General features: G+C 41.4%; 2 protein-coding genes across 4 annotated transcripts in view; one reads left to right on the top strand and one right to left on the bottom strand.

Moving 5' to 3' along the window:
* The window catches only part of LOC117346373 (zinc finger protein 84-like), a 62638-nt gene extending 62414 nt beyond the window's left edge, over nucleotides 1–224 (bottom strand). The window contains exon 1 of the mRNA XM_033915808.1: nucleotides 206–224. The gene's annotated coding sequence lies outside the window, so the exon portion shown is untranslated. The remainder of the gene's footprint in view (nucleotides 1–205) is intronic.
* Nucleotides 137–25763, top strand: LPAR2 (lysophosphatidic acid receptor 2). 3 transcript variants are annotated; one of them, XM_033915814.1, is made up of 3 exons: nucleotides 137–223; nucleotides 15480–16307; nucleotides 23352–25763. In XM_033915814.1, exons 2-3 carry the CDS (start codon nucleotides 15575–15577, stop codon nucleotides 23648–23650), a joined length of 1032 nt encoding a protein of 343 aa, XP_033771705.1. In that variant the 5' UTR covers nucleotides 137–223; nucleotides 15480–15574; the 3' UTR covers nucleotides 23651–25763. The 3 variants fall into 3 exon arrangements, with proteins under 3 accessions (XP_033771705.1, XP_033771702.1, XP_033771704.1); XM_033915811.1 differs by lacking the exon at nucleotides 137–223 and adding an exon at nucleotides 679–928; XM_033915813.1 differs by lacking the exon at nucleotides 137–223 and adding an exon at nucleotides 1323–1449.
* Nucleotides 25764–27649: the final 1886 nt, after the last annotated feature.

Here is a 27649-nt window from a genome sequence, read left to right as displayed (position 1 = left end):
CCTTCCTGCTGAGGAGTCCTGACTAGAGAATGGTTGCCCTCTAATGTTTTTAATTGAAAGTTTGTAATTTTTTTACAGACTATTTTATGCACTACTGGATTTACTATAGTGGGCTTAATTTTTTTTTTTTTTTTTATCAAGACAAAACTTGAATTCCACCACACTGGAGACAGGTTCCATAATTTTTGTTGCTTTGTTTACTCACGACACTGGTTCAGCTTTGGTAAGTTTATCTTCCTGGATCTCTGTTCTACCTTCTCCTTTGTGCCTCATTTCTCCAGCTTTGTCACTGACCGTGTGTGACCTATAAGTGAATTTATTTCTCTGTGCTTCTAATCCCCTCCAATTTTGTCACTGACTGTATGACATCGGGGTGAGTCATTTTTATCTCTCTGCAACTTGAGAACAATCCTAAACAAAGCTGGGACTAAGAATTCGCTGTTAGTCTGAGTGCTGGTGTGGCAATTTGAATAAAATGCTTAAATCCTATTAATTGTGCTTCAAAGTCTTAGCTTATCAGCAAAGGCTCAGAGATTCCTTCACTGTTTGGCTCCCAGCAATTTTGCATCCATGTTCCTTAGATACCTGTGGATCAGACAAGTCCAGTCCAGATCTGCCTTTTTACGAAAGAGGGGGGGGGGGTTCCACCCCAGTTTCTCTCCTTCCCTATCATTGTACAGACCCAGGACTCCGCCCCCTTAGAAGGAATGTTGAGGAGAGAGGGAGCCTCATAGCATTACAACACACAAGGAGTGGAAGTGGGAGCTCTGGTGAAACCAAGCAAAAGTAAAAAAAATCCGTACAAGAGCCGATAGACTCGAGTTTAACGACGTTGCAGACTAAGAAGATCGGAGCCTAATTGACCGGGGACTAAATTTTGCACGACTTAAGACAAAAGCCAGAGCAAAGAAGCTTGTGCACCCCAGAGGTATGGGATCAAATTAGATACAGGAATTCCCTTGGCCGGTCCAGCTCAGACTTGTCTAATTGAATGAGAAGAGTGTGGATTAAGAGGAGGTGCCTAGGTTTTCTTCTTAGGGGTTTTCTTTTGTGTTTGCTGTTTTCAGTCTTCTGCCTCCCCCTCCCTAAAACTATGCCGCTGTGAACTGAAGGTCGAGAGTTAATCTGGTCTGCAAGTAGACTTGCAGAAAATCAGAAATAAGGCTTTTTTGAAGGCAGGAGCCACAGCTTAAGAGAGACTTTAAGATGTACAACTGTAGTTTACTGGTGATATTGGAATAGTTGGTAGATCAACACGACTTATTTCTTTGAGAACAGAAAATATACCCCCAGAGAATTCAAGCCATTGCTGAAAATCAGTATAATTTAAAAAAAAAAAAAAAAGGTAATTGTTTAATAAGGAATGGTCCCACCCAAATAAGTACTTAAGCACGACCTACAAACTAATTTATTAATCAGCAGCAATGAAAAGTAGCCCGAGAAACTAAGGTAAGAACTAAACTAAAACTTAAGTATTTATAGACCGTGTCTTCTCTGTACAGCTAGAGCTCGACTGGGCTTAGAGTAAGATTAATAATAAAGGTAAAAGAGGAAAGGACTGGATTTACAATTTTGAAACTAACCAAGTTTTCAGATGTTTGCGAAATATTAGGAAACCCAGGACTGCAGGGCCAAACTCTATGTTTCTCCCATCTTTTACTACTGAATTAGGGCTTTGGGTGTTTTTTTTTAAAGGGGTAATGAGTATTGCCACCTTTTCTATTGCTTGAATAAATTTTTTTTTTTAAAAATGCATGGTTAACAAAGTGCTGCCTTTTTATGGATTCTGTGGTTGGTTGCAGGGAGCCTGGCTGTTGTGGGGTGGGTCCCTCAGTGATCACCTCATTCCTGAAAAATGGTCTATTTTGGGGGGGGGGGTTCCATTTCTTTATTCATTTTTTCATCTTCCATCAAGCATACAATATTACAACAATTAATTCATACACATCACTTGAAATTCTTTCTATTATCATCTGAAGTACATAAACTATCCCCCTCCCACCCTATTCACAGATATTATAATCAAATTGACATATATATGCTATATTCATAAATATTGATTAAATCTATATTATAACTATAAACCCTCCCTCCCATAATTATAATTATACTTTCAATGTAGAAAAATGGTCTGTTTGAATACTGGCACCTTTTTTGCTAGAAAAAATACACACTGGAATTACTTATGAGAAAAGGGATATTCTGGGCCCTGCTCTCAGTTTGAGTAATTCTACTGCAACCATTTTTATCGTTTCTATAGACAAACCTACTAAAGCAGGGGTGTCCAACCTTTTGGCTTCCCTGGGCCGCATTGGCCAAAAAAAAAAAAAATGTTTCTGGGGCCGCGCAAACGCTGCAGCGAGACAGAGGAGGGAGCCGGCAAGACGGTAAACACCTGGGGGCAGTAGAGGAAAACGCTGCATCGTCCTCAACTGGGGCCGCACAAAATACTTCACGGGGCCGCAGGTTGGACACCCCTGGACTAGAGAGTAGCACTGTACACAAAATACATAAGAGACAGTCCAGCTCCACAAAGTTTACAGTCTATTCAGGACAATTGAGGGAGTTATTTATGTTGGGAATGATTAAAACAAACCTGGGTACTGAACTGAATTGAAGGGGGGGGGGTAAGAATTAAAAGCAACCTTGTTTCTAGTAACACAATAGTTTATCTAGAATTTGAATGAAAGGGACATTAAAACGTTACTTTTTCTATACCTAATAATGGCAGACAGATTTAGAATTACTTTTTGCAGGAAATTTAATACTGTTTTGCAGTGGTCCTTACCTCGGCAGCTCTGCTTAAGCTGTTGTAGGCATGAATCCCACTGAATTTAGCTTAATCTGTCTGTCAGTTTTTATCTAATCTAATTTCCATTTTATATATGGGATCATTCCAGCAAGGACTCAAGCCAGTTAACAAAGTTTAAAAGAATATAGTATACAACAATAGTGAAGATAATAAAAAACTTTTCAATAAATTAGATCAGTCTTCGGTTAAGAATATCTGAAAGAGATACGTTTTCACATTTTTCCTAAAAAATGATAGAGATAATGCCCTTCTGATAATTGAGGGAAGATCATTCCAAACTTTTACCAAGGAATAGGATAAGGAATGTGAGAATTTACCTAGGGTTTTAATCCCTTTAACAGAAGGGAAAAGCAATTTAAATTTATGTGTATTCCAACTGAGCGTGGGCTGGACAGAAAAAAAAGTTAAAAGCAGCAGAGAACAACCTCAGAAAAGGAGCAGGTCTATAATTTGGCCAGCTGAGTTGGAGGCTTTAGCAGGGTCAGTGCACACATCCCAGGGAGGGAGGCCCCAAAGCTTGCTTGCGGGCAGCTCCTCTTTCAACTTCAGGTAGGTTCGAGGCCCTCTGTTACTTACCATTTTTATCTTTTTTTTTTTTTTTTTTTTACTGACATCATTCACTCAACACACACATTTATTAGGGTAGCATTTCCCCCCTTTTGTTAGTTTTAAAGATTATTAACCATTGGACACTTTAATATATCTGTTCATCAGAGCCACAGTTTTATTGGATTTTATTGCATTAACAAATCTTTTTCATACCGTATTAGTTTTTCTTAAAATATCACATTTGTGCAGGTTTTATATGAAATGGACTTTTTTATGAGTTGTTTTAATCGCATGTTCAAGGCATTTGTTTGCAGTTCACTATTTTTAACTTTTTCAGTAACTTCCCAAGACTATTATTACCGCACATTTAGGTTATGATGATCACATAAGATTTTTCCATATGTCTTTTTTTGCCAGCTTTACTCATGTAGGTGTTGCCTCACTTAAACAGCTCTTATACGGCATCTCCCAAACAGCATCAAAGACTGTTATCGCTTAGACATTTAATGGTATATTCAGGGCTGTGGAGTCGGAGTCAATTTCGGGTACCTGGAGTCGGAGTCAGAAGTACAAAAAACTGAGGAGTCGGAGTCGGAACATTTATCTGGTTCATAGACAACGGCACGAAAGACAAAGGCGCGTGCCGACAACTGAGCGCAAGATGGAGGCGCGTGCCAAAGAAAATTACAGTTTTTAGGGGCTCCGGGGTTTTTTGTTGGGGAACCCCCCACTTTACTTAATAGACATCGCGCCGGCGTTATGGGGGGTTTGGGGGGTTGTAACCCTCCACATTTTACTGTAAACTTAACTTTTTCCCTAAAAACAAGGAAAAAGTTAAGTTTTCAGTAAAATGTGGGGGGTTACAACCCCCCCACACCGCGGCGCGATGTCTATTAAGTAAAGTGGGGGGGGTTCCCCCCACACACCCCCGTCGGAGCCCTAAAAACAGTAATTTTGAGTGGCGCGCGCCTCCGCGTTGCGCTCAATTGTCTGGGCGCGCCTTTGTCCCGGCGCGCTTTTGACCTGACACCCATTTATCTACCAACTCCATTTTTGAACTTGGCATACCAATCACGAGCGATTCTTTCAGCTATAGCACCCACTATATACACAGCACAAATGTTGTGAGCAGCTTCTGCGGCCTTAGAACCTTGATTAAAAGCAAAAAGAAGGTGGTGTCGAAAATGCTCATTTCTCTCAACTTGACATTCCATTTTAACGATCTGAAAATTAACTAGTGCTGTGGAGTCGGAGTTGGAGGAAATTTCGGGTACCTGGAGTCGGAGTCGGAGTCTGAAGTACAAAAAACTGAGGAGTCGGAACATTTATCTACCAACTCCACAGCCCTGGGTATATTATTAATATCAGCACCTCCTCCTCAACTATATATGCTCATATCATTATTGTTCCATATTATTCTTTAGAGGAGCTCTTTATGCACACGCACTCACTAACTTTCACTTCACCATCGTTACATTATGTATTGCTTATTTAACTTCTCATTTTAATTTCACTCACAAGATTTTTTTGATTAATATAAATTTTTTATTTACTATTTGGGGTTTACACATCACAATATGTCCACCAACATATTGGAACTTCTACCGCTTCTTTTATATTATATACTTTTACACGTCTTTCATGTCCTCCATTTTTTTTTTTTTTTTAATGTTTTGAGGCCAGAAATGTATTTTTTTCATTCCTGTATGTTCTTTCTTATTGGGTTTGCAAATAGTAACATCGCCACCCTTGTAATGACACTCTCATAGCTCCTCCAGTGCTATACTTTAACCTTTTACAACTACTGTGCAGATCTCATACATGTTAGTGCTCTGATGCGATCACATCAAATATATAATCAAGATTTCCCGCCTTTTTGCAGCAGTGTCTACCCAAACTAGTAACTGAGGTACGGTACATGTTTGTCATTTCTATATTGTGTAAACTATATTGGTTACAAATTGAATTGTGGTGTTCTGCAGTCATGGTTAATTAAATTGGCATTTCTTCTATAACCTATGGGATTACTGCTATAGTTATTTACTTTTAATATAGCGTTTTTTAGTCGCAAGTATGCTGTTCATTACATGCCACAGGTACCCTGCACAATATGGTTTGATGATTATGCTTGTTCTTTGATAGAACAGTTTTTCAAATTACTTATTTTATCTGGTTGTTGCAGGAATATATCCAGTTCAGAAGACTTAACACATAATCAACATATACTCGTACTTCATCATGTTTGGCTTGGGGGTTAAGGGTATTAGCTATCATAATACCTACTCCATGTTTTACCATCTCTGTTAGAAGCTAGAAAAATGTGAGCGTACTTCTGATATTTAAGCAAAGATTCATGTTGAGGTTTGAGGTGTGTTCTTGAAAGAAGCGTACCCCGGCTTTTAAACGTTCGACTTCTTTGAAAAGCAATTGACACTTCCTAGGGATATTGAGACCCCTAACATTAAGAGTAAAGAGTGTAAGCTCACTATGTTTTATCAATATCTTAAGAAATTCAAGAGAGCAGACATTCCACCAGTCATGCCAGAGCTACAATCACACCAAGCCGTCATCATATTATTCAAACCATCTACTGGTTCCTCCCATCCTTCCTACAATCCCCAGTCCCAAACAAGAAACCCACTCCCTCCCCCTCTCAATTCCAGAAAAAAAGCCCTCAATAATTCAGGCAAAGTGGGAAAGCTTATCTCCTTAATGGCAGAATACCGACGGTCACCAAACCACACCATGCAGTCCAGATAGAGTATGGAGATAAACACTGAATCAAGTATACCAGTTATTCCATCCCTCAACACATTAGCAAATGACTGTCTTCTCCAAGTAAGGAAGGTTGTCCCAAAGACTTGCATAGTAGAGCAACCCTCAGCGAGGTTACCACAAAGATTGTTCAAATAGGCCTGCCTGAGGTCCCCAGCTCAGAGCCGGAGCATTGTTGTAAGTGCTTGCCATTGTGCGGAACTCTTTTCTAGCGCTGGGTGGGTTGGGAGGCCGTGGATTCAGATCCGCGATAACAGTAGGGAGCTGTGAAGAGCTAGGCCTCATGAAGCACTGTCAGGGCTTCCTCCACTTTTGTTACTTTATGTTGTCGATTAGCAAACAGGAAGGAAAGCCCAAAAAGGGTAAAGCCACTTATACTGGAGATTATGAGAGGATAAGCACTTGGTAACATCTCGAAAATCTCAACGTTTACACAGTGATGGCTGAGAGATCCGCAAAGAGTTCTACTTTAGAATTTTCTCATGTTATATGGCCCACTTGCCTGGCTGCCTGTAGCACAAGTGCTTTCACAGGATAGTGTAAAAATACAAGCTACTATATCTCAAGGCTGATCTCCAGTGTGCGTCCCCAGTCCAAGGATGGTAGCTCCGCATTAGGATCCGCTGCCTGAAGAAATTGGTGACAAATATCAGTGAGCAGAGATTGAACATCCTGGTCCGTCAACGTCTCAGGTACCCCCCCAGGGCTCGAATGTTGTTAACATCTGCTTTTATTTTCCCCATCCTCGATCCGAAGGAGATCCTCATGGCCTTGTTCCAGGTGGGTACAATAGGTGCGCAGGACCTCAATATCGGAGTCATGATCTATAACCTGCTCCTCATTCTTGGAAGCATGCACCCATATCTTCCATTGATTGCCAAATTTTTGCCACATCTGACTGCAAGGAGTGCTGGATCGCTAGCGTAGTGTCTTTAAGATCTTCCATCCAGGTTCATAATTTGCTACATGTGGCCGGGCAAGAGTCTGTTTCAGGCATTGTGGGCCACATTCCAGGCACGGCGTTGTCCACGCGCCTCTGCTGTTCCAAGGTCATGTCCTTGTTTTGCCTGCCATGAGCGCAAGGGTATCCACACACAGTATGGAGGGAAAGATGATAGAAAAATCTAACTCAACGCAGAAAGGAGCTAATTTTGTAGCGAGGCTTGGAGGAGCTCAGCGGCTAATCAGTGACATCACTTCCTCCACCTGTGGGTTTTTTAAATGTTATTTAAGGTAATCACTAAATTTAGTGCATGATGAAATGATGTTAGGGCATTGATCGGTAGGCTAGTTTTAATATTAATGACCTCATTGTAATACTAAAGATTTTGCTTGCATGGCAGAGTCAGAGAATGTATGAATGCATGGAAAAGCACACGGTGGGCCACTGTACATCGGGTCAGCAAATTAGATGATCGGAGAATTTAGTGCATCCAGACCTGAGGCTTTTATTCCTTAAGTAGTTTAGTTTTTACGTCTTTGATATCTTGCATTTCAATTTCTGTTTCTCGGTATGCAGGGTCTGACTTCATGAGGTTCCAGTTGAGACTTTTGCCTTTAACTCTCCAATAGTGATCATATTTTTTTTGAAGGTCTATCTGTGTGTTGTATGTGTTACCAAGGTGTAGTATTCTGCTAGTATGTAGTTTCTATATAGAGATCCACAATAGAGAATGACACGGGGACAAAATTTGCATATATGCAAGGTAAAAAAACAATAGGCCAATTTTTTACGCTTCAGAAATTTTTGACCATCTCTAGGCCTCTTGAAGGGTATTATAAAGCTTGTAGAGACAATCATTGGTGTGGATCCACTATTGAAGGTTTTCAATGGAAGGATCCTCAGGCTGGGAAGGCAATTTATTCATTTATTAAAAAATTTATATACTATATGCAACTATGCGGTTTCCATATCTTATGTCTTGACAGACTGTGGATCAAAAGAAGTGGTATATATTATTACATGCCCTTGTGATCTGTTATATGTTGGATGGACTTCTCATCCAATACGTACTAGGTTAACTGAATATAAATCACGGATTAAAACCAGAAATGTTCAGCACTGGATAGAGAAAAATAATTCTTTGGATGAAATCAAATGGAGAATTATTGATAGTCTATATCAGGGGTGTCCAACCTTTGGCTTCCCTGGGCCACATTGACTGAAAAAAATGTTTCTGGGGCCACACAAACGCTGCAGCAAGACAGAAGAGGGAGCCGGCAAGACGGTAAACACCTGGGGGAAGCAAAGGAAAACACTGCATTGCCCTCAATCGGGGCCGCACAAAATACTTCACGGGGCCGCAGGTTGGACACCCTTGGTCTACATGATGGGAGGGAGGGAGGAAATTCTGAAGATTAAAACTTTAAAGAACAGAGATGGATTAACTGGTTGCATTCAGTGATCCCGAAGGGATTAAATGCCAAGTTAGAATGGTGCTCTTTGATCTAGGATTCCTGTGGTTAGTTTTTATCTTATGCATCTGATTCTTGCTATTTAATAAGTTGTTGTTGTTGTTATTATGATTCTGTAAAAATAGAGTTATAGGGTCTTTATAATATGAATATAAAATGGTTTCCGGTCGACAACATGCACTGACTCAGCTGATTTTGACACGTTGGTTAGTGACACCGAAGTCAGGTTTTAAAATGAATTGTTAAGAACGCCACCGCCATCTTGAACTAAAAATGTGGTCAAGAGGAATGTCGGTGAGGAAATGGTATGGGTTTCAAATATGTCTGATATATATATATATATATATATATATATATATATATATATATATATATATATATATATATATATATATTTAAAAAAATATATATATATATATATATATTTTTTTTTTTTTTAATTTATTTATCATTTCAATACATCCAATTTACAAAGATGTTAAAGGCAATGCAAAAGTATAAACTCAGTTATAGGACTAAGGACCAAAAAATAAATAATGAAACATTTATCTAATACAGTCCACAATCTGAGAAGAAGAGACAAAATAAGAAAACCCCTCAGGAAAGGGGACATATACAAAAGAAAATCAAAAATTAGGAAATAGAGCAGTATTAAGATATTATCCTATCCATTAATTAAATACCGCATTAATAACCTGTTTCAATCAGACTGTGTCGAGATTGAGATTCCTTTACCCTCTAGGAAAAAAACTAATTGGGCAGGTTCAAAGAAAATATATTTACTCCCTTGATATGAGACAAAACATTTACACAGAAATCTCAACTGAAACACTGCCCCCAAAGCAATCGCCTTTTGGTCGAAAAATAAAAAATTCTTTCCTCCTGGATTGTGTCCACTTTGAGAAATATGTCTGATATTTAATGGTTATAATTATAACGTTTATGATATCTGCTATTACGATAGCTGTTGTTTTTAACACTTAAAAGAAAAAGCAGGAAGCGAAACATGTTGGCTTTCTCCCCAGTTTACAAAGCTAAGTTTGTTTGTTTTGCTTTATTTAATTTATTTCTCCTCCGCCCTTATCCAGGGCGAGTTACATATGAACATAGAAAATAAAACATTAACATTCATCGTACAAATCGATACAAAGACACACTGTACCAATTACATACTTACATATAAAATCAAATTGCATATTACATACACGTCGCATCAACGATGAATATCATTTAAGACAAAAACTGACGAAACCCTAACATACATCAAGATATAAAATTACATAAGGCTTACAAGATGCCTCGATGACAAGACATCATTATGTCAGATAAAACAAACCAGACCATCAAACACCTCCGTGACCAGCACTCAACAATCATCACTCCTTCTCCCTCAACCTAATTCAGACCCTAAATTTCATCTTACAGAACAGGTGTCTTTTCAGCATTTTCCCAAAGTTCTGTAGATTTTGCTGTTGGTGAATATATCCAGGAAGGTGGTTCCACTCCCTGGGGCCAATGCAGTGACAGACACTGCTTCTGGAAGAGGAAAGCCTTAAGTCCCGCACAGATGGAACAGATAGATCGCAATGCTAAATTGAGCGAAGCAATCGAGCCGACTCGCGCAGCAAGATGCTTTGGACCAGGTGTTTAGGGGCCAGCTTCTGTAAGCATATGAAAACATTTACCAAAAGCTTGTAACGTATCTTGTCCCTTACTTTCAGCCAATACAACCTTATAAAATATTCTGTTACATGCTCATGTCTGTCCAATTTAAATAGAGAGCGTACCACCGAATTCTGGGCCACCTGAAGTGCACCCAAAACTGATTCTGGTACTCCCAAGAACACCAGACTGCAATAGTTGAAAACAGACAAAACCATCGACTGCAACACCCTCCTAAACAATGTGGCTCCAGATAAGGTCCAAGATCATTGACTAACCGAAGATGAAAATACACCTTCCGTACTACTGCAAGCACCTGCCATCTCATAGTGAGTCCTGAGTCCAAAAGCACACCAAGATGCTTCACCTCATGCCTTACCAGTACTCTTTCCCCCAGCAACTCAACTGTCTCCCAAACATTAGCACCCAGGGTTCTTGTAACGCACAACTCCTGTGTCTTCTGAATGCTTAGCTTCAACCTGTTACGGTCCATCCAGTGTTTAATCGCTACCACTACCGACTGTAAGCGTGGTGATGCCCAATCAAAATCCCCTTCAATGGGGAAAAAAAATTGGATGTCATCAGCGTATAGTCGGTAGGATACGTCCAAATCCAAAAGCAGTTTACACAGTGGAACAAGATACAGATTGAATAAGGCCACAGAAAGGGCTGATCCCTGTGGCACCCTTATTTTGACCTCCTTACGGCTTGACAGTTTTTCTTCCATGAGCACCTCCTGCTGTCTCCCCCCTCAAAAAAAACTCAAACCAGGCTACAACCGATCCACAAATTTCATATCCCCTCAGTCTGCTTAGCAATATTGCATGGTCCACCGTATCAAATGCTGCTGAAATATCCAGAAACACCACCAAGAATTGTTTTCCCTCATCTAAACCCACTCTCAATTCATCAAGCATAGATACCAACAAAGTCTCCGTACTATGTTTGTTTCTGAATGCATGAAATGTTTTTGATTTTCACTAATGCCTTCAATATTTTATATTGGCTAATAAGCTATTGAATAATGGATAAAAAGATATATGAACCAGTGAGGAGATGAACGTGAAGCTTAGGACAATGAATATTTATGAGTCCCGAGAGGTGTCTCTGAGGTTCCTAAGTTTACTATAAAGATTTATGACTTTTGAGGTTGTTGATGAGATCTATATTGAAGATTTTCTCAATATATTAAGATATAGAGCCTAATTGAATCGGTATACCTAAAGTAGCAGGAGCGGTAGCAGTGACCGGCTTGGCAGAAGCAGTGCGGTGAATGGGTTTCTCCTGGTCTGCCCCACCGGGGCCTTACCTCTGCTGTGTCACTGATGATGTTACTGATGACATGGCAGAGGGAAGACCTGGCAGGCAGGCTGCGGGAAGCCTGTTCACTGTACTGCTTCTGCCAAGCTGGGCCACCGCTGCTGCCACTTTAGGAGGCCCAAAGGGGGGGGGGGGAGGGGGTTGGTGAGGAGGTGCTGCACAGGGGAAAAGGAAGGATGGAAAGCTGCACAGGGGGATAGGAGGGATGGAAAGCTGCTAGACAGGGGGGAGGGGAAGAATTGGTGGAGATGGGATGGAGGAGAGGAAGGGAGAGATGCTACAGAGGTAGGAAAGGGTGAGAGGGAGATATCCTGCATATGATGGAGGGGAGGGAGACATGCATGATGAAGAGAAGAGAGAAAGAAATGTTGGACATAGGGTAGAAGGCAGGGAGAGATGTTACATTGGGAAAAAGAAAAGGTGCACATGATAATGGAGGGGAGGAAAGGGGAGATGCTGCATGGAGGGGAATAGAGAGGTTTGACCCAGGACACGAGGTAGGGAAAGAGAGATGGTAGATAGTGGGAAAGAAACAGAAATGATGGATATGGCAGTGGAAGGAAAAGTACAGAGAAGGAAGATGTATGGTGAGCACGGAGAAAGAAGAAAATGTCAAATGGGCAGGAGACCCTGGCGAGCGAGTTAACAGAAGACAAACAAAAACCAGGGCCTGGGACCAACATGATATGAATAATAAAATGACCAGGTAGAAACATTTTTTTTTTTTTTTTTTACATTTTTTTGTGATTACAATATGTCAGATTTGAAATGTGTACCCTGCCAGAGTTGCTGTTAGACAGTGAGCGTGAGCTGGACCTAACAGAGAGAAGAAAAGTCTCTTGTTTTTGTTTACACTACAGTGTTGGGGTGGGGTGGGGTGGGTGAAGAGTCTACAAAATAAACCCTCCAAGATGTGGTTTTGGGCTTCACAAATTCAGTTATTCACGAGTATCCAAACAAGCAGCCTCTCTCCTGCCTCCACAGCAATGATAGAGCTGCTGCCTCTGCACCCAGAGGTTTTGAGATCAAATCCCAGTGCTGTGTCTTGTGATCCTGGGCAAGTAACTTAATCCTCCAGTGCCCACCGCCCCATTCCCTTCCCTGGTGGTGTAGTGGTAAAGTGGGGCTCCTTATTTTTCTGCCTAAATCCACCTCCCCCTATCAAAGCAGCTGGAATGCAGAAAGGAGCACCTGATTTAGTGGTGCCTGGCTAGGCAAGTAGTAGAAAAGAGCAGATGACCCAAGTTTGGTTGGCAGGGGCTGCCGGGCCAGGTCCAGGGCCCTTGTGCTTCTTCAGAGATGCCAAGGGTAGCCTATCCCAAAGGATAGAGCTGCCAAGGGAGCCTAAGTTTTCAGGGGGTTACTTTGGGACATGCCTCCAGCTCTGCCCATCACTTCCTACCTCTACCCCCTGGTTAGCTTAGCAGGGTTTAAAAAAGGTTTGGATAATTTCCTAAAAAAGAAGTCCAGAGGCCATTATTGAGATGGCTTTTCAAGTTTAATAAAAATTTGATTAAATCGCATTATCAAGAATTCAAAGCAATGTACAATTTAAAATAAGGGAAAAACCAATGTATTTAGGGAACAAAAGACATAATTAGGAACAATACATAGCCAGAGACAAATAAAAAGGGAAGTGGGAATTACAATGCGTATAGAAAGGAGGACACCACCAGGTAAAGACTAACTGTATTGAATGCTCATTAAAATTTTATGAGTCAAATATATCTGAACAGAAAACATTCTAAATTTGCTTTGAATGTGTCTAGATTATTTACTTCTTTCAAATTTGCTGGCTTGGAGAAATCCACTGCTTATTCCTAGGATAAGCAGCGTAAAATCTGTTTACTACTTGGGACCTGGGTTGGCCGCTGTTGGAAATGGGATAATGGGCTTGATGAACCTTTTGGTCTGTCCCAGTATGGCAATTCTTATGTTCTTCCACCTCAGGGGTCCAAATCTATTTCCTTTCTCCCTCCCCTAGCCTGCGGGTTTAGCATGTCGATCCCCACTGACCTCCCTGGGTAGGGTTACCAGATTTCTTTGTGCACAAAAGAGGGCATGTGGCCCTGCCCTGTTCTGCCCCCAACCCCGTCCCATTCCTGCCCCCATACAACCCGTGTCTCTTCTTCCCTGAGTCCGGGCCTTGTCTGGAGGGCCTTTGAGCATGCACAGATGTGATGCAATGACATCACACTCCTGCGCACATGCATGTGATATCATCACATTGCATCCACAGATGCTCGGTAACTCTCCAGATGTGGCCCTGCCCTGTTCTGCCCCCAACCCCGTCCCATTCCTGCCCCCGTACAACCCGTGTCTCTTCTTCCCTGAGTCCGGGCCTTGTCTGGAGGGCCTCTGAGCATGCACAGATGTGATGCAATGACATCACACTCCTGCGCACATGCATGTGATATCATCGCATTGCATCCACAGATGCTCGGTAACTCTCCAGATGTGGCCCTGCCCTGTTCTGCCCCCAACCCCGTCCCATTCCTGCCCCCATACAACCCGTGTCTCTTCTTCCCTGAGTCCGGGCCTTGTCTGGAGGGCCTCTGAGCATGCACAGATGTGATGCAATGACATCACACTCCTGCGCACATGCATGTGATATCATCGCATTGCATCCACAGATGCTCGGTAACTCTCCAGATGTGGCCCTGCCCTGTTCTGCCCCCAACCCCGTCCCATTCCTGCCCCCGTACAACCCGTGTCTCTTCTTCCCTGAGTCCGGGCCTTGTCTGGAGGGCCTCTGAGCATGCACAGATGTGATGCAATGACATCACACTCCTGCGCACATGCATGTGATATCATCGCATTGCATCCACAGATGCTCGGTAACTCTCCAGATGTGTTCCTGCCCCCATACAACCCGTGTCTCTTCTTCCCTGAGTCCGGGCCTTGTCTGGAGGGCCTCTGAGCATGCACAGATGTGATGCAATGACATCACACTCCTGCGCACATGCATGTGATATCATCGCATTGCATCCACAGATGCTCGGTAACTCTCCAGATGTGGCCCTGAGCTTGGGGGCCTTCCAAAACCTGAACAAACTGCCAGGTTTTGGAAATCCATCCAGGTGCCCAGACAGTTCTCTGAAAAAAGGACATGGCCGGTTTTTTCCAGACATCGGGTAATCCTATCCCTGGGTACCTGCAAAAACAGCTTTCATAGAGCCACGCCAGAGCAGTGATTCTCCTAGGCTCCTTGCAGCTTACCATGGAGCATTCTCTCTGCTATGTCTTGCCAAATAGGAAGTGAGTCAGAGGGGATGGGACAGATTGGAGTACTCCAGGGCAGGCAGCCTAGGAGGATTACTGTACTGCTGTGGGTCTATAGAAGTTACTTTTGGGAAGGTACACAGCAGGGGGTGGAGGTGAGGAATTGAAACGTTGAACCTGTGGGCTGGCAGAGGGAGAAGGGAACAGTTTTGGACCCTGGAGGTGGAATGGAGGGAGAGAGGTGCTGGAGAGGACAACCCTGATTTTTAACCCTTTCAGGACCAAGGGACATATTTGTCCCATAACTTTAAAATCCTATAAATTTTGATTGGGATAGTCTACAGTTCTAAATTTGATATGTACGGATTCCATATGATACTGCCTTTATGTAAACAAACTGGTTCCGACATTCATTCATTAGCGTCGTTGCTAGATTGACGAGAAGATTCACTTGCCACACTGTCCATAAGCCAGAAGTTTGATTTTTTTTTTTTAAAAAATAATGATATTTCACAAAAAAAATCAATTTTTTGGCATCTGCAAGCCCTTTTTACCATAAAAATGTCGTCAAAACCACAAAAATTGGCCTACGATCCTTATGGTCCTGAAAGGGTTAAGCATTATTTTGGGGCAAAATTTCTCAACTTATAGTTGAGTATGTATGGTATCTGACTTGTAGTCTAATCTTATTTGAAGTAATCCTTTCTAATTTTTCTCGTTTTAGCTGCAATTCTGACATTTTAATGCTGAAAAGCTGGCTGGACTTGCATTGAAAAGTGGTTTTCTCACTTTAACTCAGACTCACCTGGGATTACCAAGATGAAGCAGTGTTACTACAATGAAACTATCCACTTCTTTTACAATATCAGTGGCAAGGAGTTGACCACATACTGGAGACCCAAAGACAAGATTGTGGTGGGGTTGGGCTTGACAGTATGTGTCATTGTGCTTCTCACCAATCTCTTGGTTATTACTGCCATAATCATCAACCGTCGCTTTCACTATCCTATCTATTACCTTCTGGGTAACTTGGCAGCAGCTGATCTCTTTGCAGGTATAGGCTATACCTACCTCATGTTCAATACTGGCCCTAGGACAGCTGGACTGACCATCAAAACTTGGATGTTACGGCAGAGTCTGTTAGATACTAGCTTGACAGCATCTGTAGCCAACCTACTGGCCATCGCAGTGGAGCGGCACCAGACTGTGTTCACCATGCAATTGCACAGCAAGATGTCCAACCAACGGGTCACCATTCTTATCATCTGTATCTGGATCACAGCATTGCTATTGGGTCTCATCCCCTCCTTTGGATGGCATTGTATGTGCAATGTGGAACTCTGTTCCAGGATGGCACCCCTCTACAGCCGTATCTATCTAATCTTCTGGGCCATCTCCAACCTGGTAGTCTTTGTGATCATGCTAGTTGCCTATACACACATTTTCATCTATGTGAAGAAGAAGATGACACGCATGTCCCAGCATACATCCTTCCATCCCAAGTACAAGGAGACCATGATCAACCTCATGAAAACAGTTATTATCATTTTAAGTAAGTGACTCTCACTTCATACATTTCTGCTCTTGCCTGCTTCTGAGTATTACTCTCAAACTAATTAGTAAGCAGCAGAGGTTAGGTATACACTAGAGAACAGAAAATGAACACTTTAAGGTGTTTTTTGCCGCCTTAATTCCATAATACTGAGTCATAGTCAAGGCTGAATTTCACATTACGTACAGTAGGCATATGTCGGTCATCAGGAAAAGAGAGAAAGAGCTGAAGACTCCTTTGGCTAGAGTCACATAAGCTGTAAATCGAGCCTTGGATTTCATCTGATTTATTTATTTATTTATTTATTTATTTTCTTTAGTGCATTCTGACCTGCTTTTTTTATTACATAGGAGAAATTTCTTGGATAATGTATTTGAAATCCACTTTGTTAGAACTATTTACTTTATAGCCTGGTTTCTGTGCTGCAGGAGTGGCGGGATTCAGTAACCCAACTTCTTTATGAAACTGTAGTTGTTCTACAGATCCACTATTTATTGTGGGGGACATTTTAGAAGCACTATTTTTGTTTTAATCATCCCGATCCTAGCATATTAGAAGCAGCCAAAACATATTAGCTGCTGTTTTGCAAAAGGGCAGGACAAAACATTTAAGGCAGAGGCATGTAGGAGTGGTACAAATGAGTCCAGGAAGGCACTATTCAGCAACATCTATCCTCAGTTCAGCACAATTACTTACCGTAACAGGTGTTATCCAGGGACAGCAGGCTGATATTCTCACATGTGGGTGACATCATCCACGGAGCCCTGGTACAGACAGCTGCTAAAGTGTTTGTGCATTTTAAGAACTTTAGAAAGTTTGTGAGTGCCTTCCCACCTGATGTAGATGCGCAGCTCTACTACTACTACTGGAAAAGAGCTTACCAGGATAAGTACATAATAGTACAGATAAGTACAGATAGCCAGCTAAGAAGCCAATCGGGGGAGGTGGGTGAGTTGTGTGAATATCTGCCTGCTGTCCCTGGATAACACATGTTATGGTAAGTAGCTGTGCTTTATCCCAGGACAAGCAGGCAGCATATTATCACATGTGAGTGACCTCCAAGCTAATCAGAATGGGATGGTGGGAGTGTTGGCCATGTAGGAAAATAAATTTGTAATACTGTCTGTCAAAGTGCCCATCCTGTCTGGAAAAAGATTCCAGATAAATAATGTGAGGTGAATGTATGAATCGAGGACCAAGTAGCAGCTTTGCAGATTTCATCAATAGGACTAGAGTGAAGAAAAGCTACTGATGCTGCCATAGCTTGAACTTTATGGGCGGTGACTTGACTCTCTAGTTGCAGCCCAGCCTGAGCATAACAGAACAATATGCATGAAGCCAACTAGTTGGAAATTGTTCTCTTGGAAACAGGATGCTCCAACTTGATAGGATCAAAAGAGACAAAAAGTTGAGGAGATTTTCTCTGCGGCTTTGTTCTGTTGAGAAAATAGGCCAAAGCCCGCTCCAATCCAGAGTGTGAAGAGCTGTTTCTCCTGGATGAGAATGAGGCTTGGGAAAAAATACTGGAAGCACAATTGAATTATTGAGATGAAATTTAGTGACTACTTATGGTAAGAACTTTGGATTAGTGCGAAGTACAACTTTGTCGTGGTGGAACACTGTAAATGGTGGGTCTGCCACTAGCGCTTGAAGTTCACTCGCTGTTCTGGTAGAAGTGAGAGAAATGAGAAAACCCACTTTCCAAGTAAGGTATTTGAGATGAGCCGCAGACATTGGTTCTGATGGGAGGCTTCATCAACTTAGCAAGAACCACACTGAGATCCCAAACCACTGGAGGTGGTTTCACATTAAAAAGTCCTGTCATGAATCAAGGTATCAGAAGATGAGCAGTAAGATTGATGAAAGGCAGTGATAGCACTGAGATGGACTCTAATGGATGTAGACTTAAGACCAGAGTCAGATAAATGAAGAAAATAATCCAAAACTAATGAAACAGAGATGGATTTCGGATCCTGGTGATGGAGACATCAGGAAGAAAAATGTGTCCACTTTTGCTGGTAATACTGCTAAATGGCTGGTGTTTAGAAGCTTCCAAAATGCGCCTGAAAGGCTGAGAAAGATGATCAATTGGATTCAGCCCAAGAGATACTAAGCTGTCAGGTGTAAAGACTGAAGGTTGGGATGTAGAAGAGAACCGTGACTCTTTGTAAGAAGAGATGGAAAAATCGGCAGAGGTATTAATTCACTGATACTGAGTTGAAGTAGAAGGGAAAACCAAGGCTGCCTGGGCCACCAAGGAGCTATGAGTATCATAGTGGCCAACTCCTGCTTGGCTTTGACAAGTGTCTTGAGAATGAGAGGAATGGGTAGAAATGCATAGAGGAACTTGTGCGTCCAATCCAGAAGAAAAGCATCTGCCTCCAGCTGTTCCAGAGGAGAGTACAGTCTGGAGTAGAATTGGGGCAACTTGTTGTTGTGGGGAGATGCAAACAAGATTCACTTTAGGCGTCCCCCATTGAGAAAAGGGATGGAGAGCTGTAGAATTGAGCGTCCACTCGTGAGGTTGAAGAATTCTGCTGAGCTTGTCTGCCAAGAAATTCTGTTCCCCTTGAATGTAGACTGCTTTTGAGAAAGATATTGCGAGCAATCACCAAAAGGCAGATCATCTGAGCCTCCTGATAGAGAAGGAGAAAACCTGTGCCTTCTTGCTTGTTTATATAATACATGGCCGTGTCTACTCTATTGCAGATTTTGGTATCATTTGTAAAGAGGCAAATCTTACCTGCCAGCCCTTCAGCAATATCACTTATAAAAATATTAAAAATAACAGGCCCAAGAATTGAACCTTGAGGCACACCACTGATAACATCCCTTTCCTCAGAGCAATATCCATTGAACACTATCTTCTGTTGTCTTCCACTCAACCAGTTCTTGACCCAGCTTGTCACTTTGGTACCTATCCTGAGGGCACTCAGTTTCAGCCATGAACACAGAACAGAAATATTTGTTAAGCAATTCAGCCTTTTCTTTATCAGCTTCTACATATTTCTTCCCTTCACCTTTGAGTCTCACAATACCAGTTTTGCACTTCTTCCTATCACTGATATATCTTTTTAAAAAAAATGCCTCGTATCCCCATTTTACCGTGTCAGCTATTCCATTTGTATCTTTGCTTTACTGATTACTCGACTAGCCTCTCTCAACTTTCCCAGATATTTTTGCCTGTCTTCCTCTTTCTGTGATCTTTTGTAGTTCATGAAAGCTAACCTCTTATTCCTTACCTTCTCAGCTACTACTTTTGAGAACCAAAGCGGCCTTCGTTTCCTCTTACTTTTACTTACTTGTCTCACAAAACAGTTTGTCACCCTTACAACTCCTTTCAGTTTTGCCCATTACATTTCTACTCCTTCCAGACATTCTCATCCAGACAATTCCTTGATGTAATTCCCCATCCAAACAAAATTAGCTTTTTTAAAGTCTAGAACCTTTACTTTTGAATGAGCCCTCTCTTTACCCAACTTAATATTAAACCGTACCATGCAGTGATTACTGGATACCAGATGATCAACCACTGAAACATCAGAAACACTTTCCCCGTTTGTAAGCACTAAGTCCAGTATGACCCATATTGCACGGGTTCCATTACCAACTGCTGGAACAGTTCTCCATGTAGAGAATCCAGAATCTCCCTACTTCTAGAAGACCCTGCAATAGGGATACCCCAATCCACATCTGGCATGTTAAAATCACCTATTAGTAAAACTTCCCCTTTTTTAGATATATTCTGAATGTCTACTATTAAATCTCTTCTTCCGTCTGTGAAGGAGGCCTCTGTATCACACCAATGTAAATATATTTACCATTCTCTCTTTCCAAATTGATTCACAGTCCAATTGATCCTTGCCCTGCAGATCTTGAAATTGTGTGACTTTAATATAATCTTTAACATATAACGCTATTCCCCCTCCTCTTCTTCCTACCCTATCTTTTCTGAACAAATTATTGCCCGGTATAACTACATCCAAGTCATGGTTCTTCATGAGCCATATCTCTGTAATCACTACTATATCCAACTCCTCTTCTTCCGTCACAGCTTCTAGATCCAAAATCTTGTTTCCCATACTTCGAGTATTAGTACATACTGCTTTCCAGACATTGTCCCCTTTTCCCATCCATGTAGAAATATTCAGTGATTTACTTACCTGAAGGCTTATACTCACTCGGGGGATTAGATCACTCTGCCCTCTTCAATAGATTAGCCAGCCTGATGCTGAAGACACTTCTTCCCTTCTTTGATAGATGTATACCATCCCTGCTCGGCAGCCATTGGAAAATCATCTTATGATCCAGGAAGCCAAAATGCTCTCGACGACACCATCCACGTATCAACGCATTCATCTCTAGTAAGCGAGCTTCTCTGCCCTGGCCTTTACTCTCGACAGGAAGGATGGACAAGAATACCACCAGTGCACCTGCCTGCTTCATCTTCTTTCCCAGAGCCAGAGTCACTTTTGATACGTTCACAGGGGTACCTGGTAGTATCATTAGTACCATTGTAGATGAGCAGCATCGGATAATAGTCGACAAGCTCTTTGTAACATCTTGCATTTTGGTTCCAGGCAGACATATCTAGTCCGCAGATGGACACTTCTGTACTCAAAAGGGAATTGCCAACCATCACTACCCTATGCCTCCTAGTGGTCATGGATCCAGTAATTTTGGGGATTTCAAGCTTTGGTCCTTCCTCTCTCTCTGATGCTCTCATCTCCTTCAGTTCCAGGACAGCATACCAGTTCTTCAGTTCAAGGGTGGGTGGAGTTACAGTACCAATCTTGAAGGGTTCCATAATCTGAACACAGCCTCTTCTTCCCCACTGCTGGAAATCTTTGATGCCTCATGAACCATTTCATCAACGTATCTCTCATTCTCATGGCTGCTTCTCAGTCTTCACACAATATACAGGGAAAAACACAACTCCACGTGCAGGATATGACAATGAAAAAGGATTGGGGAAGGGACACAGAGTCAAACCACTGTGAGGACAACCAATTTATTAAAACATAAAATATTCATTTTATATATATATATATATATATATATATATATATATATCATATACATAAAATACAGAAGGCATAAAAATATATTAAATATACATAAATGTATAAAATGGACCCTAATACAGTCCGTGTTTCGGCTAGGGTAGCCTTCCTTCAGGATGTATAAAATAGAAGTCTATAAAGACAGAACAGCAAAATAAACCATAAACATATATACAGTCTGAAAACATATAATTACAATATAAATAATATGAAGCATGTGTACACTAAAATACCAAAATATGCAGATGGTAGCAACATAAACATATAAATATACAATAACACCATTAAGTAAAAGACGTGTATACAGATGCTAAAACAAACATGTATATAGTAATCAATATTGTGCAGATGGATAAAACAAACATGTATATAGCAAACATGTATCAATATTGTGCAGATGGATAATACAACTGGAGCACAAAGACCAAAAAGAAACCAAACCTACCCAGTAGATGGCACCAGGTTACTTCTAATCAAAAAGGACTGCTGAAACAATAAAAAGGAAAAAGGGGGATGAAAGACCAAAAACTGTACAGAGTGGAAAATGTCAACTCAAATAAACCAAAAGGAGGGGGGGGGGGGGAAAAGGAAAAATATATATATAAAGGTAAAACAGGGCACTAGAAAACAAAACTCAAGAAGATAAAAGCAGACTTTGAGAGGTATTTTACATTTCTTTATATCTTATCTTGAGTTTTGTTTTCTAGAGCCCTGTTTTACTTTTATATATTTTCATTTCCTTTTTCCCCCTCCTTTTGGTTTGTTTGAGTTGACATTTTCCACGTCTGTTTATATTAATATCCATCTGCATATTTTAGTGTACACATGCTTCATATTATTTATTTTGTAATTATATATGTTTTCAGACTATATATGTTTATGGTTTATTTTGCTGTTCTGTTTTTGTAGGCTTCTATTTTATATACCTCTGAGGAAGGCTACCCTAGCCGAAACACAGACCGTGTTGGGGTCCAGTTTATACATTTATATTTTTTTATGCCTGCCATATTTTATATACATGACATATATATGATATGAATATAGTTTGTTTTAATAAACTGATTGTCCTCACAGCGGTTTGACTCCTTTTTTGTTGCTTCTCAGTCTTGCCACCTCCTCTGTCAGTTTTTTCCTTCATGAGGGAGTCAAGCTAAAGACAGCTTGCACATGAAACCATTCTCTCTGCTGGGTAACATCTCTGTCTGCACAGAGACAGAAGCTGTAACCTGAGCAGAGCTTTGGTGACATGATGCTTCCCAGCCATACTGTGATTGCAGAAGTAATTACACCTGGAAGAAAAAAAGAAAGAGTAGAAAAATCCTACTAAAGCAATGCAATTTGCAGGTTGGGTGGGCAGAAGCATTTCGCAGTTTGCTGTGAAAACTATCTTAAATGCTGAGCCTCTACAACCTCTCTCTTAGAATCTGGCTTACTGAGGGTTAGGTACTAGGCTAGCATTCTTCCCTCAAGGATCACATGTGGAATCTGTTCGCTAAGAAAGTCTTCAAGAGTTAAATCATTTTTCTTATCCTTATTTTGACTTGTTCAGAATTAAGCCACAAGGAGAGTGGCTCTGGTAACTATAATATGTTGTGAAGTTTCAAGAAAAAGAGATTATGTACTTACCCTGGTAAGCTCTTTTCTAATAGATAGGTGAGACATTCTAGACAGGTTATTTCCCTCTAGCCATATGCTGCTGCAGAAGGAACCACTCTGGATTTTTCACTTTGCCTCTGCTGTATTTCACTAGGTTTTCTAGTTCTACCTACAGTTAGTACCCAAGCACTTAGAGCCACCCAATACACGTGAAGTAGAGGCACCAGTGCCGACTTGGGCTGGTTTTACTGTAGATGTATTTTTGTTTTGATTATAAGCCCCTTAGTGTATAACTACAGTTATTATCTGCTAATGGAATATCTGACAGTACTCTAAATTTTGTCAACTACAACGTTCTCCATTCATTATCTCTGTCTTTCTGCAGGTGCCTTTGTGATCTGCTGGACCCCTGGACAGGTTGTCCTTCTGTTGGATGGCCTAGATTGTGAGAGCTGTAATGTCCTTGCTGTGGAGAAATATTTCCTCCTTCTGGCTGAAATTAACTCTGTGATTAACCCAATTGTGTATTCCTATCGAGACAATGAGATGAGAACCACCTTCAAGCAGATTCTCTGCTTCTGCTGTAATAGACGCTCCAAATATTCTTCTTCTGTGAAGACCTGTACCATGGAACGGAGGATCCTAGCAGAGAATGGGTACCCAGTCCAGGATTCAACGCTTTAGTCACTTTCTGGGCAGTGTATTGCTGAAAGAGTCTAACTTAATGTCATTGCATCTGAGTTAGCATAATTATTATGCATTTTTCACAGAAGGAAAAAAAGGAATATATTGAAGCTTAAATGCTTAATGAGGTGCATTGATAATACTGGTTAGCCAGAGTCCATGGGAAGTGCTTTCCAAGTTTTTGATCTGTGGATATGAGCAATGTGGAAGCAAGAAGATTTGGTTTTGGACACAAGACACTTTCAAATATACTTAGAGCCTTCCTCCTCCCTTGCAGCCTTCATCAGATAGGTAGTTTATAAATGCTAGAAAAATAAATAAATAAAACTACCACAGAGGCTAAGCTGACATTCAAGTAAAGAGCCTCTCTTCATGGCTCCACATCATGGAGTTATTAACTTGATAGTACAAGGTTTTCCAAATCCACGTGTTATTTGAACGGCTGTCAAAATAGAGAAAAACTCATGACAGCAGTTACCTTGACCATGACCTCCAGAAATCGATTTGACAGCTTAAATATGCACTGCATTTTTTTAAATAATCTGCTGGCTACTTCATGGAATGCCCTCATGTTATAATGTTGTTTAAATAACCAGTTAGAAGCATAGGGCCCATCTAGTCTGCCTAGTTAATTTATGTTTGCCTGCTAGTTGATGTCTGGCCTTTTTTAATTTAGCTAGAAGATGTTTATCTTTCCTACAACATGCTTTCATCCCACACACATTGCGTTTTCTTCAAAGAATAAAAAATGGTTTCAGGCTTAGTTTACAAAAAAGTTGAGCCATTCTACAGGTGGTCTGTTTTCTATAGTTTAGTTGATTGCTTGTTTTATTCCTATGCTTACAGCAGCCATGGTGTGCTAAATGCATTTTATGACTGATTAGCTCTCACATGCCTGCAGTGCTGGTGTTTGTTGTTTTTTTTATTTTTAAGAAAAGTGCACCTGTGTCATGTGTTTATTGGTTAATAGCAAATCTTTACTGCATTAATTGATTTGGTATTTAGATGCTGTGGACTTTAATTAAACTGATGCTATCAACTGAAACTAGGGCTGCTAAATATTGCAACAGGAACTCAAGAAGAAAACACATTCATCCCCTCATACCAGTTAACGTTTGACCATCAGTTATTAGGTAGGGGTAATGCATTTGATATACTGTTTTTCTGGGGTACAAAAACAAGGCTTACATATATGTTTACAATATTATATGAGAACAACATAAGAAGTTGCCTCTGCTGAGTCAGACCAGAGGTCCATCTCGCCCAGCGGTCCGCTCCCGCGGCGGCCCATCAGGCCTATTGCAGTGGTCCCTGACTATTTCTTTAACCTACCTCTACTCCTATCCCTATAACCTACCTCTACTTCTATCTGTACCCCTCAATCCCTTTGTCCTCTAGGAACCTATCCAAACTTTCTTTGGTGTTAGTAAAAACATTTAAAGTATCACAAAAGGATTAATGATTAATGTGCTCGGTATTATAATAATAATATTTTTAAAAAGCTGGCAAGAGATTCTGAGAAAACTATGCCGCAATCAAGAAAATAGTATGTCCTAACCTGCCAAGTCTCCAGTATTAAGTGGGAAATTCCACTTTTGTGGGTCATCTCCTGCTAGGGAGCCAAGAACTCATACGCAGCAGCTTTACTTGAGTGCTTCACACATTGGTTTCCTCCCCTTGTCCTTATGGTCTGCCATTTGTTCGCCTCTCTCTCCCTTCTCATTTCCTGCAATCCAGTATCTCTTAGTATCTCTGCCCTCCTGCCCCCTTGGAGGTTCTGGGTATCCCGGTTGGGGGGTAATCACAAATTTCAACCTTGTTGCCCAGTAGGGGGAACATGGATTTCTTGCCAGGGAAGGAGAATAAGGCCTTCTGCCATTGGGAAACACTTGGAATTAGCCTCCTCGAACATCTCACTGACCTCCACAGGCTCTTTGATCACTTACACAGACTTTCCTCGCAGAGTTGAACCTCAGTGGGGAGACTATTATGCTTTTTGTCAACTTTAAACATTACCTTTCATTAGATAATACAGCTATGCGCTTTCCTTTAGGAGATCAGTTACATCAATTCTTTGATTCCATATCCCTGGGGGTTCTAACCATTTCTCTTACTCATAGGCCGCTATTAGATTTGGGCCCCGCTAAGGACTTTTCTCAGCTCTGTGGAAGATTAGGTTTTTATTTTCAATAATCTTAACATAAGAACATAAGAATTGCCACTGCTGGGTCAGACCAGTGGTCCATCATGCCCAGCAGTCCACTCACACGGCGGCCCACTGGTCTAAAACCAGCACCCTGAGACTAGCCCTACCAGCGCACGTTCTTGTTCAGCAGGAACTTGTCTAACTTTGTCTTAAATGCTTGAAGGGTGTTTTCCCCTATAAGCCTCTGGAAGAGTGTTCCAGCTTTCTACCATCCTTACGTTTGTACGGAATCTATCCCCTTTCAAATTTAGAGAGTGCTCTCTTGTTCTCCCTACCTTGGAGAGGGTGAACAACCTGTCCTTATCTACTAAGTCTATCCCCTTCAGTACCTTGAATGTTTCGATCATGTCCCCTCTCAATCTCCTCTGTTCGAGGGAGAAGAGGCCCAGTTTCTCTAATCTTTTGCTGTACGGCAGCTCCTCCAGCCTCTTAACCATCTTAGTTGCTCTTCTCTGGACCCTTTTGAGTAGTACCATGTTCTTCTTTATGTACGGCGACCAGTGCTGGATGCAGTACTTCAGGTGAGAGCGTACCATGGCCCAGTACAGCGGCATGATAACCTTCTCTGATCTGTTCGTGATCCCCTTCTTTATCATTCCTAGCATTCTATTTGCCCTTTTTGTCGCCGCCGCACATTGTGTGGACGGCTTCATTGACTTGTCAATCAGAACTCCCAAGTCCCTTTCCTGGGAGGTCTCTCAAGTACCGCCCCAGTCATCCTGTATTCGTGCATGAGATTTTTGTTACCAACATGCATCACTTTACACTTATCCACGTTGAACTTCATTTGCCATGTCGATGCCCATTCCTCGAGCTTGATTATGTCACGTTGCAGATCTTCGCAATCCCTCTGCGTCTTTACTACTCTGAATAACTTCGTATTGTCCGCAAATTTAATCACCTCTCTCGTCGTACCTATGTCCAGATTGTTTATAAAGATGTTAACGAGTACGGGTCCAAGTACCGAGCCCTGCGGCACCCCACTGGTGAAGCTCTTCCAGTCCAAGTATTGTCCATTTACCCCCACTCTCTATTTCCAATGCTCTAGCCAGTTTTTAATCCACTTTATTTCACCCTCAATTCCATGGCTTGCAATTTTCCAAAGTAGTTGTTCATGCGGAACCTTGTCGAACGCCTTCTGAAAATCCAGATATACAATGTCGACCGGATCGCCCTTGTCTATCTGTCTGTTTACTCCCTCAAAGAAGTGCAGCAAGTTTGTCAACCACGATCTGCCTTTGCTAAAACTGTGCTTACTGGTCCTAATCAGCCCGTGTCCGTCGAGGTGATCAATGATGCTGTCCTTTGTTGGTGACTCTACCATCTTTCCTGGTACTAAGGTCTTAGTCCCTGTAGGATTCAAGTTTATTAGGTTTTTATATACCACCTATCAAGGTTATCTAAGCGGTTTTACAATCAGGTACTCAAGCATTTTCCCTAGCTGTCCCGGTGGGCTCACAATTTATCTAATGTACCTGGGGCTATGGATTCCATACACTAGGTGTTCAATCCAGGAGTTACAGAAATCTAAAACACTTTTCTGAGCACGTGCTTCTCCTACCTTAGAGAGTGAGTTAGAGCCCCCTACAGTCCCAAAGCCAAGCAACCATACTGAAACCAATCCAGGACAAATAAGGGGGCACCGGGCAACCTCCTCTGCAACAAACAATATCTGTTAAGAGCAGCTCTGCAAAATATGAAAACAAGTAAGCAGGCAAAATGCAATACCGAAAAGACACTGAGGAACAATGTAGAATTAACCTGCTATGTGCAATGAGCACAGACATGAGACA

Source organism: Geotrypetes seraphini, chromosome 12 (assembly GCF_902459505.1).
Source record: "Geotrypetes seraphini chromosome 12, aGeoSer1.1, whole genome shotgun sequence".
Taxonomy (NCBI): Eukaryota; Metazoa; Chordata; class Amphibia; order Gymnophiona; family Dermophiidae; genus Geotrypetes; species Geotrypetes seraphini.
The sequence above is the reverse complement of the archived record's forward strand: the minus strand, read 5'-3'. Positions and strand labels throughout refer to the sequence as shown.

Excerpts from the sequence above, each read along its gene's own strand:
- LPAR2 (XM_033915814.1), top strand. The coding sequence starts at position 15,575 with ATGAAGCAGTGTTACTACAATGAAACTATCCACTTCTTTTACAATATC. Across the intron at positions 16,308-23,351 it reads AACAGTTATTATCATTTTAA|GTGCCTTTGTGATCTGCTGG; the intron begins GTAAGTGACTCT and ends GTCTTTCTGCAG.